This window comes from Artibeus jamaicensis, unplaced genomic scaffold (assembly GCF_021234435.1).
Source record: "Artibeus jamaicensis isolate MK-2021 breed Jamaican fruit bat unplaced genomic scaffold, CSHL_Jam_final scaffold_1964, whole genome shotgun sequence".
Taxonomy (NCBI): Eukaryota; Metazoa; Chordata; class Mammalia; order Chiroptera; family Phyllostomidae; genus Artibeus; species Artibeus jamaicensis.
The window spans coordinates 9,299,344-9,315,717 of NW_026522030.1; the positions used below are offsets into that span (position 1 = coordinate 9,299,344).

At 39.8% G+C, this 16,374-nt stretch overlaps 1 protein-coding gene across 8 annotated transcripts in view; it reads left to right on the forward strand.

Moving 5' to 3' along the window:
- The window catches only part of LPAR1 (lysophosphatidic acid receptor 1), a 131,918-nt gene extending 115,867 nt beyond the window's left edge, over positions 1-16,051 (forward strand). For all 8 annotated transcript variants that reach the window (XM_037152742.2, XM_037152743.2, XM_037152744.2 and 5 more), the window contains one exon: positions 13,560-16,051. In XM_037152742.2, the coding sequence (XP_037008637.1) occupies positions 13,560-13,861 (302 nt within the window). In that variant the 3' untranslated portion in view covers positions 13,862-16,051. The remainder of the gene's footprint in view (positions 1-13,559) is intronic.
- Positions 16,052-16,374: the final 323 nt, after the last annotated feature.

A 16,374-nucleotide genomic window follows, 5' to 3' on the forward strand; every position in this document is an offset into this window, starting at 1 on the left:
CAGACAGTATAATTTGGCTGTCTCGCCACGTGGGTCAATACAGGAGAGCAATGTCAGTGTGTTGTGATGGCTGCTTATTACTCCACTACTTATAATCTGGGTGGGTATTTAGGTTTATACTTGTCCACCATGACAAATACTGCTGCAGCGAGCATTCTGTATGTATAATTTTACATGGTGCTTCAAGTATTTCTGGATGGCACATTTCTAGAGGTGGAACTGTTAGGTAGATTTTAAATTTAGATATCACCCAAGTAGCCCTCCAGAAAGATTGTCCAGTGACTCTTCTATCAACAGTTGGGCATGTCCATTGATTTATGACTCATTCTGTCATTAATAGGAAAACTATAAATCTTCCTCAATCTGCTGGCTGTTTTTTTTAAAGATATGAATATCGTATTTAATACCCATGACATTTAGTTCTGCAGCCAAAAGGGCTGGCTAACATTGCATTCCTGGACCAAAAGGCTGGACTGCCCAGGGCCTCCCCAGCACACAGGATGCACTGCGGAGCTTACTGCACCGCTCAGACCAAGCAGGCCAGGTGCTCGCTGCCTTTCAGCAGGCGGGAGAAAAAACTAAAGGGGGTTGGTGGGAGTCTTGGTCAGTCTCCCTCTTACTCTTAACCTCCTCTCTCTCCTCTTCCCACCGTTGTCCTCTTCCCCGTTGCTAAGCATAATTGACATACAATGAGCTGCACATATTTAAAGCACACTCTTTACATATAATTGAAATAATCAATTTCTGGTGTAGCATTCTAAAAATATTCTCTACGTATGTGAGCACGTAGGTGTGTGGGATACACACACACACACACACACACACACACACACACACACACACAGTATGGACCTATTCTTAACTTTCTCTTCACCGACTTGATTGCTCATGAAAGCTTTGTGAAACATGCTTCATGCCTCTAGCCCCTTTCCTCTTATTCCCCTTGCAGCAAAACTGCCTAAAAGCTTTGTCTATACTTGTAGTATCCAATTTCTTTTGTTTGCTCTTTTTTAAAAAAAATTTTATTGAATACACTGGGGTGACATTGGTTAATAATATTGTATAGGTTTCAAGTGTACAGTTTTATAAGACATCCTCTGTATACTGTATTGTGTGTTCACCGCCCACAGTGAAATCTCCCATCACCATTTTCCCCTTGACCATCTTCTACCTGCCCCCACCCTGCTTCCCTTTAGTAATTACCATACTACTGTCTGTGTCTGTAAGGTCTTTTTTCTTGCTTAAACTCATCACCTTTTCACCCAACACCCCAAACCCCCTCCCTTCTGACAACTGTCAGTCTGTTCCTTGTATCTATGAGTCTGTTTCTATTTTGTTTATTTTGTTCATTAGATTCCACATATATGTGAAATCATATGGTATTTGTTCTTCTCTGACTGACTTATTTCACTTAGCATAATACTCTCCAGGTCCACCCATGCTGTCACCAAAGGTAAGATTTCCACCCTTTTTATGGCTGAGTAGTACTGCATTGTGTATTGCATAGCTTCTTTGTCTACTCCTCTACTGATCAACACTCGGGCTGTTTCCAGATCTTGGCTGTTGTAAATAATGCTACAGTGAATATTGGGTGCATGTATTCTTTCAAATTATTGCTACAGGTTTTCTTGGATATATTTCCAGAAGTAGAATTGCTGGGTCATAAAGCAGTTCCATTTTTAATTTTTTTAGGAAACCCCATACTGTTTTCCACAGTGGCTGCACCAGTCTGCATTCCCACCAACAGTGCACTAGGGTTCCATTTTCTCCACATCCTCTCCAGCACTTGTTTGTTGATTTATTGATGATTGCTGTCCTGACCAGTGTGAGGTGATAGCTCACTAAGGTTTGCATTTGCATTTTTCTGATGATTAGTGACATTGAGCATCTTTTTATATGTTTGTCGGCTATCTGTATCTTCTCTTTGGAGAAGTATCTATTCAAGTCCTTTGCCCAGTATTTAATAGGATTGTTTGGGGTTTTTGTTTTGTTTTGGTTTTGGTGTTGAGTTGTCCTGTGTTTGCTCTTGAACTCACTTGTCAGGCTTCCATTCTCCACTGAACTGTCATCCGTGACCTCCTTGTCTCCAAGTCCTGTATTTCGGTTGCTTACAGTTTTCCTTGACCCCTGTCTCTTCCCAACATCCAGCCTATTAGCAAATTATATCAGTTTACCCTCATCATGTATCTGTTATCACCACTTTCTCATGTTAAAAGGAACCATCATCTCTTGTGTGGATTACTGTTGCTCCTCTATAGTCTTAAAATACTATACCCTCTAAACAGTATTTTACTTATATGTTGTTAGTTGTCACTCACATACCTCCTAGACCTGAGCTCTGTGAGGGGAGAGACTTTCACTATGGTGTTTCCAGTACCTAGAATAGTATCTGGCTTATAGTTCACACTCATGTATTTAGATGAGTAAAAAGGAAAAAGGAAAGAAAAACATTAGTAAACTATAGACCTAAGTCAAAAGAATTCAGCTCTTGACAGTTACCAAGAATCAACTGTTTTTGCTCCTAAAGATGTTTATGCCAGGTTATTATAAAAATGATGTAACTAGCTAACTACATATTACATTTCCCAATAAAATGAGTACAACAAGAAAATATTTCTGGGAAAACTAAGGTAGGTGAATGCTTTGTTACATATTCAGTGAAGGCAAATTGCAAAACGAGATTGCTTTAAATTTGCTGGCGAGAACAACTATAAATTTAGAGAAAACCATAAAAAATCTGCAACGTTTTTGCACTCAAATTGCTTTACAGAAATGTGAAGTTCTAAGTCCACGTTTTAAGAGCCAATTTGGAAGTACTATGTGGTGCTTTACTGGTGTGGCTTTGCTTGGAAGATCTTTCAGAACTCCAGTTACCCGACCCACATTCAAATTGGAAGGCTGGCTCTACAGTAAAAGGCTGATAAATGAATACAAACTGCTATTTTAAGGTCAAATAAAATACTTAATGTATTATTTTTATAATTTCATGTTCCAGATATTTTAAATTAATTATTGGCTTCATTTGGGGTTTACTATAGGACCTCTGTGATTGTGAGTACGCATGACTTTCAGTTGTTGTTCAGGCAGATTTTGTCTATATCTTATTTGTTTTACTTGGCAATGTATCTTGGAGACCATTTATTACCAGTAAGGGTAGAATGTCTTAATAACTTAAAAAAGTTGAATAGGATTCTACTCTATGAACACAACAATTTATTTTACTTCCCTACTCATGGTTCCCTAGATTCTTTTCAATTTTTAAAAATAAAGAATGCCACAAAGAATTCTTGGTACCTGCATAATTGTATTGTGTGTGAGTAGGTAGGATAAATTCCCAGAAGTAATATTGTTGCAGTTTATTTTGATGGCTTTAGAACTGATTGCCTTTTGTTCAAGATTTATGGATTAGAACTCGCTTTGCGATACTTAGTATTGTTAGTTTTGAGTAACCGATATTTTACTCTGAACTTGTAGTTAAAATAATTGAAATTTATGTAGAAAAATATGTTGCCGATTGTGAATTTGGAACTCTTTAGCCTAAATACCCACTTCCCACTGGAGTAATTGTTTGTGTGCCTTTAAAAACATTTTTAAAAATATTTTATTTATTTATTTGTAGAGAGAGGGGAAGGGAAGGAGAAAGAGTGGGAGAGAAATATCAATGTATGGTTGCCTCTCATGCGTCCCCTGCTGGGAACTGGCCTGCAACCCAGGCATGTGCCCTGACTGGGAATCGAACCGCGATACTCTGGTTCGCAGGCCCGCGCTCAATCCACTGAGCTACGCCAGCCAGGGCTAAAAACATTTTAATAGAAGTTTTTGATAAGGGGAGATATCTTTGGCACACAGCTATCAGATTATAGCAGAACCTTGTATCTCCCCCTATTCTGCCAAGAGTCTGTGCTTCATGGGTATCAATCCAGGACATGATGAGGCATAGCCAATCTCAAAAGAATGATCAGATTTACAATTTTTGTTCTTTTTCTTTTCTTGCCTTTTGGCCATTAGAAAGTACACACACACACACAGACACACGTGCGTAGTTTTTTAAATAAACATTTTTAGGTTGCGGGACTACTTCACAAATTTGTCTGGATTAGTTGTTGGATTACATTAATTTCTTTCTCCCTTTTGTTAGTAAGAAAATGAGTTATAAATGACATTTCCACTACATTTCTTTGTCCCTGAAGTTTGTCTGTTGAGTACCACAGATCTTGTTGCCCCATGGCGGTAGTTCATCAACTGCAAAAAGTAAAATCCACAGGAACCTATCGTCAGCTGTATTCCGTGAGCATTGCAGCTGGCTTATCGTACTTGTTTAGACTTAATATCATTTTGGGATCGTCGTCATTCACAGCCAAAAATTAAATATGTTGCAAAACTACTTATAAATTCCCTGTTTATAGCGAACCTTTGCTAGGGAAAAAATTCCTTGGGGGAATTTCATTTATCCATTTAAAGGGGTAAATATTATTCAAATCGCCTTGGAAACAGCTGGACCGCAGTCATGCAAGAAGTGTAGTATTGCTTTCTGAGTTAGATGGGGTCGGTCTGAAGTTGACAATATTGATTTTCTGTGAGACCTAAGACTTAGTTTTAAAATGAGGGGAGAAAGTGGCTTTTTAAAAAGTTTGCAGTCTATCACAAGGTTTAGGAATGATTTAAAAGATTTAACTTTTCTGAGAAGGGTGAATTATTTTCTACATAAGAATATGTAAGTGGCATTAACCTTCTTGGTTGGGCCCCATAGCCTACTGCATGTGAAAGAAAATAAACACTACTGTGCTTTTTAAGATACTTAAATGCTGTGACTGTTCTGACTGTGTGTGTGGGCATGGATATGTGTGCATGTGTGTGTATACACACATATCCATGTATATAGCCTATGTGTGCATATACATAAATTATATTTTTTACTAAGTTTATAATATATCTCATTTTAAAGTGGTAGGAGCCCATATGAACATGCTTTGGTAGGCATACAGAGTAGCATTGTTTTGCAGTTCACCCTAAGACAGAAGTGAATAGAAATCAGGAAACATATTTGGGGACAAAGGGTAGAGGCAGTGACCTGTCGTAGCATGGTTTACCATGCTTTGGTTTTGTTGAAAGTAAATTTCAAGCATTTCCTGTTTTGTATCCTCACAGAGACCCCAGGGGTCATGTCCTGCGCCAGAAGAACATTAACTACTATTGGAGTGAGTGTGTGTCTGTGTGTGTGTTGGGGGGGGGGTGTTTATAAGGACATATAACTCAGCTCACCTTTCCTTTGCTAATTCTCTTGAGTTCTTAGCGTTTGGAGCTAAGGAGATGGCCATCCTCCTTCCATGTTGTGTGAGCATCGTCACAACTTCATTTTATCCAGTTGCAGATAAGAATTTTCAGAGGAGCACACCTCTCCCTCAGAATGATTGTCTGATACATCAATTTGCCTACTCGTTAGAGAGTGTCCCAATAGGAAAGAGCTGGCTTTGCTGGCACCTGACTGTCCCGTCTTCTCAGGGCGACTCCCCTCCAGCAGAGCCTCCTGCAAAACGAGCAGATGTCCACTGATGCCCACTGATGTACGTGATGCAGCGTCTTACATGGAGATGGGTAGTATAGGGAACACAAAGCAGCGTCAAATAAATTATAAGTGATAGCTTCACAGATTCAAGAGGATATTGTAGTGATCCAATGAGGCCACATTGCTGTATAAAAACAGCAGTCAGAACAAAAACACCAATCAGAACAAAAACACCAATCAGAACAAAAGCCTGTTTCTGAAAATAAAAAATTGGATTGCCTAATCCTCTCTTACCCATCACTAATATATAGCCTTTCAATGGTAATTTTATATGCAGTTAGAAAAAAGGCACAGATTTAAAATTAAGAGAAACAACATTTTAAGAGTATAAGATTATATACCATTGTGTCTCTGGACTGCATTACTATAAGTGACTTTTACAATTTTTTTATTTTTAAAAATATTTTATTAATTTATTTTTAGAGGGAGGGGGAGGGAGGGAGAAAAAGAGGGAGAGACGTCGATCTGTGGCTTCTTGTACGCCCCTGAGTGGGGACTGAACCTGCAGCCCAGGCATGTGCCCTGGCTGGGAATCAAACCAGTGACCTTTCGCTTTGCAGGACAATGTCCAACCAACTGAGCCACACCAGTCAGTGCTATAGCTCAGGGCTCTAAGGGATGTCTGTTCACATTTTTCTGTATTTCCAGACTTTCTACTGGAAAGAAAGGCATAACAATTCAAGAAATTAGCTTTATGCTGTCGTCTAGGTAACAGTCACTGTAAGGAAAGCAGCTGACAGACCGTTATTGAGAGTTATTGATAGTTAGCGGGAATTATCCTCATCATTCTCTCATAAATTGTGCGTCCCTTTTAAGTAAACTATATTACAAGTTATCAGAATGTAAATGTATGAAAATAATTCACCAATTTGAGTTCCTGAAAAAAAAGTATGACACCCGAAAAAGTCTTGTGAATATTCGAACTTAACATTATGAATGAACAGCAATTTTGCTCATGAATTATTAGGACTGTCCTTTGTATTTTAAAAAGTGGTCAGACATTATATACTGAATGGTAGGATGTTTCCTCTCTCCCCATTCTCTGATGACTGGAGCATGAATATGAGACTTAATCATGATTTAACAGCCCTGCATGAAATTTGGAATCTTGAGGGATTAACACAAAGGTGCGTGGGGCCATTAGTAATTTTTCTGGGCAGAGACTGTGGAATCCAGGGTCCGGTAGGGTAGCGTCATCTTACTGAACCATTCTTGTAGCAGCAGCTTGACTGATACCATACCTGCCCTCATTCATGACCCAACCGGGTTCTCAAGGGTTTAGTAGATTCCACAGATAATCTGACGCCCATCAGTATTAGCAACAATAGGCTAGTTTATGCTATAGCAACAAACGTAGATTTATTGAGACTTTTGTATATAGGGGCCACCGCATGTCTCTTTGGTTGTCTTGTGGCTCTCATTCAAAGGCTTTGCACACTGTAGGGCTTAATATTTGTTTTCTAAACAGGATTTAATGACTTTTCTACTAAGTAATTTTTCTTGTTTTGGATATATCTGGTAGGCACTTAGCTGTGACTTGCCAGTCCAGTCAGCAGAAGATATATTGAGTGTCCACCCCAGGCCGGATACTGTTTCAGATGCTGGAGATACAGGCAGGAAATAGATAGCTTTCCTTCCTTTCTGAAGCCCACGTCTTCACTGAAGGAAGCTAGAACATAAACCAGTAAATAAGATAATTTGGTGGGGGGAAGGGATTATAAGGGGACTAAATGGTAATGGGAAACATACTGTAACAATTAGTTTAAAAGGAGATGATTTGGGTATAGATAAGGGAATGAAGATAGTGAAGGAGAATAATGTAGCGGGGTGGGGGGGAAAGGAGGCCACTTGAGCTAGGGTAGATTTTGCGGTAAGCAAAGTAGATAGGAAGATCTATAGAAAGAGTAGTCCCTAGGTGAAGAAACCATAAATGCAAATGTCCTAAGACAGAAACGAACTTACTTGGTGTGTGTGCTTAGAATCCAGTGAGTGAGAGGTGAGTGGGAAGAGATAAAGCTGCAGAGTCTGGTCTGGTTGGGGGCATTAGGGACCACAGCAAGGATTTCAAACAGGAAGCCTTTGCAGGATTTTAAACAGGAAAGTGATATACTGTGAATTGACTTACGCATTCTGGCTCTTCTGTGCACGTTGAATTTTAGGGAAGAAGCACGGAGGAAGAGGAATTGGTTAGGTTAGGAACCTGTGGCAAGAGGCAGATAAAAGGTACCGCATCCTTGGCTAGAGTGGCAGCCATGGAGAAGTGGTTTCTACTGGCTGTTTTCAAGCGCAGATGTTCTTCTATAAGAGTTCGTGCTAGCTTGCATGCCTCGTCAGCAAGTGCTTTCCGATGTACAGCTGCAGGCTGTGATTCAGAGTCTGCAGTGGGATATGGAGCAGGTATGTGCATGCTGCTCAGTGCTTACTATGGAGAGGATGCAATGCTGGGAGGCACCCTCCTTCACAGGAGGGCCAGCACTGTGATCGGGACAGTATTATGGGGCTGAAACTTGCACCCAGGAATATTCACATACTGATTGTCCTTCCCTGCTTTGGAGATCTGTGAATTTTGAATGCCCTTCTCTAAAAGGTAAATGTCCCTATTGGTACGGAGCAAGAGAAACAGAAGAGTACATCACACCATGAATAAAAGCATGAAACTTTAAATGCATGAAACATTCACTATGACCATGAAGAAGTGGAAGTGTTGGGCACTAAACTAGGTGAAGGGAAATTGCCGTTGAGAGAGAGATGACTAATCGTGGAGCTCTCTCAGTTGTGTTAATTGTATTATATTCTTAATGTTCTAGAAAACAGATTTTGTGATCAATCTAGGCTACTCTTTTAGAGAAAAAAACCTTGAATCTCAAAAATATTGTTCACACACATTTATTTCCATTGCAATGATCACTTGACTCGGAATAAGCTTTTACTAGGGTATGTTATCTAATATAGGCTCTTCAATGACACTGTATAATTTAGAAGGATTTCCTAGCTAGCCAGGTCTTATATATGTAACTTAATAGCAGAAATCACTATATAACTAGAGAAATGAATTAAAAGTAGGTTAGATTCTGGGATACCAAGGTGCTGTCCTGGGGAAATAATATAATTTAAGACAAAATAAAAAGTTGTTTCTGTATTTTGAACACTTATTTCCATCCCCCTGTCCTTGATCTCCACCCATGACCCTGGGAATGAGAAGCCCATTCCTGAGATTCTCATTTGAAGAGTGAGGCCAAGTAGAGATGAACTTGGACACAGCCCTGGTGTAGAATTGATTTACCTTGTTTTAGATCTGTGGAATGTCTGATTTTTTTTTTTTTTTGGTAGAAACACAATTTGCCAGCCAGACTGGAAATGCTTTCTGTTTTTTCCATCCACACTCTTGGGCTCTCTCCCTGGAGGTCTTCTCTGTCAGATATTTTCCCTCTTTAACTTTGGTTCTTATGTTCCTTCCATAAGTGAGGACCTACTACTAGTCAGGGGAAGGTCACTCTAGAAAAAGACTAATTGTGAGAACAGGTGGTCAGCATTATTCAGCTGATGGGGTTGTATAGATGTGTTGAAAGGTGGGGTGGGTAACACAATCAGGTTCTGCGGCTGTGACCTGATATTCCAAAATATCCTCCCTGCTCCCTGCTTTTGGCGTCCACATTCCAGCACCTCTCCTTCCATCTTTGTGGGCAGCAGGGCCCTCACGGATGGACTTGACAGGTGTGTCGGATGGGAGTGAAACTTGTTCCAGGAAGAGTAACTTCTGCTGTTTATTCCAACCCAGACATGTTTCGAACATCATTCTTCCCATGTTACTTGTAATATCGGCAAATCATGCAGAATGTAACTACTCTTGTTCAGCACCCTCAGAGACAGTTTTCCTGGGATTCACATTGCCAGCAGCCTATCATGATGTATTCAAGGCATCTCCACCTGATCCTGCAGATACCTAAACTAAAGATGTAGACTGAGGTCTTCATCTCTGTTCTCCTTACCTCACCTCAGAAAACACCAATCTCTCCCCCTGTGTCTCCTCCTGCAGTGGAAAGTAGCACCATCCTTCCCTCACCCAGTTGGATAACCTAGGAGTCACCCTAGATTCCTGCATCTTTCTTATCCATTTCTTGCAGTCCATCTCTTGAATACTTTTCTACTCCTTTGACACGTCTCTCCTCATGGTCACGGCCCCAGTTCAGGCTCTTATTATTTCTCCTCAGGAATTGGGAAACATCTGATGTTTTTGCTGTTACTTTTACCTGGATCATTTTTTTCATCCACTCTGTTACAGTGTTGTATAATAAATGAGACTCTAACCAATGAGGCCAGTGAAATTAAACTCTTATAAGAGGAGGGGCAGATGAGGATCATTATTTCTTACAAGCTCTGCAGGTTATTATAGTGTGTGGCTAGGGTTGAGAATCACAAATGAGCTGGAGAAATTTGAAATGTCTGAGTCAGGCCATGTACAAGGTCTTCATGACCTTGGACGTCTTATCTGCTGCCACTTCTGCTTCTGACTTTACAATAAGTAACCACAATCTACACGTGCTTCCTCTTACTTTCATGCTGTTACATACCATTCCCTGGTTTTATGCCTTAGTCTGTGGGGACTCGTCCATCAGAAACATTCCGGAACTAAAGCACTGTTTCTGCGGGGCGCCATGTTATTTTTCTTCTACATCTTGGCAGGTGTTGAGTTGACTCGAGAGAACCTCCAAAATGATTTGGGGCTTCTGTGCTTCTATGTGTTTCTTCACCTTACCCTCCTGTCATCCTCCTTACCCCCAAGCGCAAACTCTTGGAATGTCTTACAGGCAGGATGGTGTTATGTCAGAGCTTTTGGAAATGCCAGGTCTTCGTGTTCTGCCCAGAGGAACTCTGCCCTATACCGTGCTGTACCAGCCTTTCCCTAGTATGCCACCCACAGTGTGGGTCAGGTACTGAGGTGAGTGTGCAGTGTACAGAGGGCTTCCCATGCTGCGTCTCGCTGATCCTCACTGTACCGTATGGAGTCGACAGGGCGCTCTTCGTTACTTACCCACTTTATGGATGTGGACATGGAGGTTCTTTTTACTCTTCTCAACCTGACTTGTAGGTATATGCTTGAGTCTGTACAGATGATGTGTTGATGGGGTCCACAGAGTACTATGACCCGGATGAATGATGATTACCTACTTATTCCTAAAGGGGCTTGGGTATAGTTTTTGTTTTTAGAAGCTTGTTGGTAAATCCATAATTCGAAGAAACTTAATTTCATGATATTCACTCACTATTGTTTAGGAGTCTAATCACCTTGGAATCTTCCGGGCCCCATCTTCCTCTTATGTAGTCCATTATCATCCTTTGGTCAGTTTGGTCTGTGGTACCTCTGTGAAAAAGGAGGGAACACTTGTATACTTGGTTTTAGGTGTTGTTTTTTTGAAGTCTGTACTATGAGTTCCTGAAATTATTCAATCGAGTCTTGCAGTCCAAACACAGTGCTGGGACTGTCACTGGCCTAACCACAGCACTGAAAACAGTGCTTTTCAGTGAGAAGAAGGGAACAGGACTCTGAGCTCCTCCATGAAGCGTCCATGCAGATTAACTCTGGTGTCAGGCCACGGTGTTACCCACTTCTTGTCTCCGATCTAGCGAGGCTCCTTGCATTCATTTTCGGGGAGAGATCTAAAATTTAGGCCTCTTAGACCAGTTTATGAGACCGGGGCTTTTATTTTAAAAATCTTGCTCTTCTTGACTTTAAAAATGAGAAGGAATTATAAATAACAAATGATTACATCTGACTTCTGTCATTTTTGAACAAAGTCACACAGTTTGAGCAAGTCCGTGTGAATAAGGATTTCCCTTCTGCTGCCTGGCAGAAGCAAAAGATCATTTTGTTTTTAAATAAATCTATTGAGATGCATGTTACTGGTATCTAATCAAGCTCTGAATTTGAGTTCAATTAGAGCTTTGATAAAAGGAAGGGGAAAGGAAACTTGAAAGAATGCTGTCCCATTCATGAAGGACTTGCTAGTTTTAGTCCCCAAGTAAATGGAATAATGGGGCTATGCATGTTCCATCCAAGCGTTTGCCTCCCTGGGAACAAGTCCCTTCCTGGCTTCTGAATGAATAATGCATCATTTTGGAAACTCAAGAGGCATTCCTTTGATTTTCCTTTATGTTTAGCTTTCTGAGTGATTTTTGAGCAAGGTAATGTGAGGACTTGGAATAAATACTTTATTAACAAATTTATTTGAAGTTCAAATAGCTTCTTAACTCTTATCTCCTGATGTTTGAAATATTTTTTTTTCTCTCTAAGGAAAGTTAAGGTATTGTATTGATTAGAAAATGAAGCACCTTGGACAGTTTTCAAAGTGAATGGCAGTTTAAAACTAATACACATTTGTGTTTTAGAACAAAGAGCTTTGCAGGGATACTTTTCTCCTGTCTTTATTTTCATTTCTCTGCTAAAAAAGGTTCAAAAAAGAAAGCTCACATTCAGCACAACTGGGCTGTTTGGAGACTAAATCTTGGTTGTTTACATTTTGTGAAACTCATTCCTTGAAGCTAGTCCAAGGCCACCACCACCCCAGTCCAAGCCCGCGTCCACCTAGGCCAGAGCCATTTAAACCTAAAAACTCAGAAGCTCTTCTGGGATCGTCTCTATTTGCTGTCTGCTCCTTGTGTAGCTTATTACACATGTCGGGGAGGTGTAATGGGACCTGACAGGGCCACCCAGTCTTTTGGTGCCTGTTCTCTTAGCCAAGGGCCCCAGGTCGTCCCGGGGTAACACGGAAGGAGATGGGGGTGCTGTTTCCGAACCTCCGTTTTCCCTGGAAGCCAAACGAGTGATTTCAGGAACTAAAGAGCTAGAATTAAGAATATAACCTCCATCTCCATTCCTTTTACAGTTCTAGTAAACTCTTAATGATTCAGAATAGTTGGGGAAGAAAGAGAATAAATAAAGTTGATCTAAATTGGTAAAACATCTAAAGCATAAAAGTTGGGTTAAAATATTTCACTTTATTCATTTCAAGAAGTGAAAATACAACAGTATTTTCTGGAATATGGACTCTGGATTCAGCCACTAAAAGCAGAAACTCTGGGGTTTGTCTCCTGTCTACCGCTTTCTAGTATCATGGCTTCGAGCAAGCTAAGTTTCTGGGGGCCTCAGTTTCTTCATCTGTAGGATGGGGTAACTGTTTCTATCTCATTTGGCTGTTGTGTGGATTAAATGGGTTAATATTAAAAAACCATATAGAAAAGCACCACGTAAGTGACTGTTGAATAAAAATAAAAGTAAACAAACATCTTATCATTGGAAAGTGCTCTTTCTAAAGAGGCTCATGCTACTGAGCAGATAGGAACAATATTATTCTTGTTGTTGTTACTGTTAAAGTATACTGCGTGATTTTTTTCTTAGCACTCATTTTCTCCTCACAACAAAGCCAATAAAGTAAACATAATCATTATTTTTAGGAGAAAACTGAGGTATGAAAAAGAATTTGCCCAAATTCACCCAGTTTAGTAAACGTCGGAGCAAGGGTGTGAGCCCAGTTGACCCGAATCCAGAAACTGCGCCTCAACTAGATGTTAAACAGCATTCGTTAGGGGGCTGATCTTTTGCCTAAAAACAATCTTATGCTGTTGAGAACCATACTTCTGCAAGGGTCAACGTGTATAACCTGATATAGTTTTTCATGTCTCAGTTGCTCAGCAACTCTGTGTTTTGCTCAAAGTTATTATTATTATCAATGTTTCACAAATACTCTGTTTTAGTAGGGTCTGCATTAATAAGATTTTATTAAATTGGTTATTTTATCATCATTAAAACTTTTTCTGATTATTCAGACTATGAACATTTGATTTCAGATAGTGATCTGGTGGCTTTGAATTTCAGTATTTTTATATTAAACTGATATTATTTCACCTCATGGTTGCTTTGCTTCATAATTATATATATACATACTTTTGTTCTCTCTTTTTAAAATCCTCCCGATCTCCATCCCTGTCCCTGTAGGTGCCTTCATCATCTGCTGGACTCCTGGACTGGTCTTGCTACTTCTCGACGTGTGCTGCCCACAATGTGATGTCCTGGCCTATGAGAAATTTTTCCTCCTGCTTGCTGAATTCAACTCCGCCATGAACCCCATCATCTACTCCTACCGAGACAAGGAGATGAGCGCCACCTTCAGACAGATCCTCTGCTGCCAGCGCAGTGAGAACACCAGCGGCCCCACGGAAGGCTCCGACCGCTCAGCTTCCTCCCTCAACCACACCATCTTGGCTGGAGTTCACAGCAATGACCACTCCATGGTTTAGAAAGGAAACGAGGAAGGCAGCCATGGTCTATGGAGGGACCCAGAGCCTCCCTCCACCCAAGTGCCAGGGCAAGGTGTGGGGTGTCAGAGAGAGGAAAAATAAACTCATGTACTTAAACACTAACCAACGGCAGTATTTGTTCCTACACCCAGCAAGACTTGATATATATTGAAAATTAGCTCATGTGACAAACCTCATCTGGATCCCCTTTCCTTCTGAAATTAGAAAGTGGAGACCTTGTAATGGAGTTTATGAATAGACGCTGGAGTGTCCGTTTAGATAGACTACACTAACTAGACTTCAAAGGGTTTTGTGTGGCTTGGTGCAGGTCAGAGTAAATCCTGACTAGTTGAATCTACAACTTCATTTACATACAGACTTCCCTTTTTTGTTTTTAAAGGATACATTTCATTTAATAAACATGTTTATGCCTATCAGCATGCTTGCGATGGATAAGACTATAGACTGTTTCAAAACTACCATAACTTCATTTTTTTCCTTATGTAGGAAAACTGTAAATTAGAACTATTTTTATTAGAAAGCCTGCATGGAATGAATGTATGCAGAATGCCTTACTTAAAAAGATAAGAGGGTATTAATTTTAAATCTTCTAGAAAATAGTAGAACCTAGATGTCAAAGCCGGTATTTGTTTAGGTTATGAAGCAAACAATACTCTAATCATGATATTATCTTTTATTAAAGTATTGTAACACATATAAAACAAAAATGGGATGTAAGTTTATTATCAAAACAATATATACTCTAAAGAAGTCATAGAAGATGCACAGTGATAATGTTCCCACATATTTATATCAAGTACATTCTAATTATTAGTACATCTGAGGAATTTTTAAATAGTCTGTGTTTTTCTGTGTTATGAAATAATACATAGTCATTGTAGAAAACTTGAAAAATGCAGACACGTATAAAACAAAATATAATTACTGATAATATCTTAACCCAGAGGTCATCAGCGTTAACAGCTCTCCCCCCTACCCCGTGTATGTCTATATATACCTATTATATGCCTTTTTATATAATTGGGATCATACTGTAAACAATTTTATAGCCAGGTTTTTTTTTCACTACAGAATTGCCATATTTAACATCCTATGGCATTAAAAATTTTACAAAAACCCAATTTTCATGGCTATATAATATTCCATGTAATGGATGCAGCTCAGTCTATTTAACCATTTCCATATTGTTGATTACTTAGGTTATTTCTAATTTTCATTATTATAAATGATGTTGCAAAAATTTTATGTACATAAAACTCTCCATGTAATTGATTATTTACTTAGGACATGTTCCCATGAAGGATTTTTTTTTTTAATGTGAAATGTCTTTTTATACTCATACCTTTTATAAAAAGGGATTTCCTGCTTTGCACCTCATGGGTGACAATTGTGAGGAAAGCCAGTTCAATGACCTTTTTATAAAGGAAGCCCAGTGGTTAGTTTAGATTGACTTTTTATATATAGAGGACAAGATGGACTAGAAATGGTCAGCTAGCACAAATAACCAGGATACCCTAAATTCGTATGTGTAGCAATTCCAAATTTTGCTCGAGGGACCAGCAATTCAGCTCTTGGTAGCCATACCTGTCATGTATCATTAGAATTCAAGAAAATGCAAAATCAAATACGCCAAGTGAATGAAGGCTCTTCTTCACACTAAGTATCTTGGGACCCTTCTGTAGCAAATTGGTTGAGTGTCAAAATGTGACTGGATACTGTGTATTCTCTCAGAATCACCCCAGATAGACTGTGGCCATATTAGGTGGTCCCTACTTAATTCATCAGCTACGAAAACTAGTGATTGCACCAGTTTGTTCTAATAAGCTACCAGTGAAGTCACAGTCGTGAAGCAGGCCTGGGAAAGTCGGGAGGACGTTTAAGAGGAAGATGTCCAGAAGGAGGATGATTGTCTGGGGAGGGTGAAGTCGTGCATAGTCACCATTGGAGGGCAGACGTGCAAAATGCCCCAAGGGACAAGAGTGTGGGCAACCTGTTAGCAGAAAGGCGTTTGCACATGCTTTATACAATACGCAGAGCATTTTATACTGGAAGTGAAAGAAATGAACTTGGACTTTTACTCCTGTGCATGTATTCTGAAGGTGATATGGACTATTTGACATTTAAAACATACTAATTGGACCTTAATAAATCCTCAATCTGTGTTTGGCAGTGTGTGGTTCTGGTCGGTGCTATTCTCTTGTTCCAGTGTTTGGTGTACATCGCGTGCCACCTTTCTTCCTGTGACCTTTATTTCTGACTTTGAGGGGAGGCGCCCACCATGTGCTTCCCCAGCTCAGAACTGCTGTTTTCAATCTGTGTAATAAGTTTTTCCCTTGGCCAGTTCATGTTGCATTGAAGTCTGAGGGACAATACATTCCTTCAACAGTATAACTGTTAGAGTCTAAGTTTCCTTTGGAAAAAACCCTGATTTTATGATTTTTTAAATGATGGCTTATGAAAAACTCTAAGTAGAAGTTTATAATGTCACATGG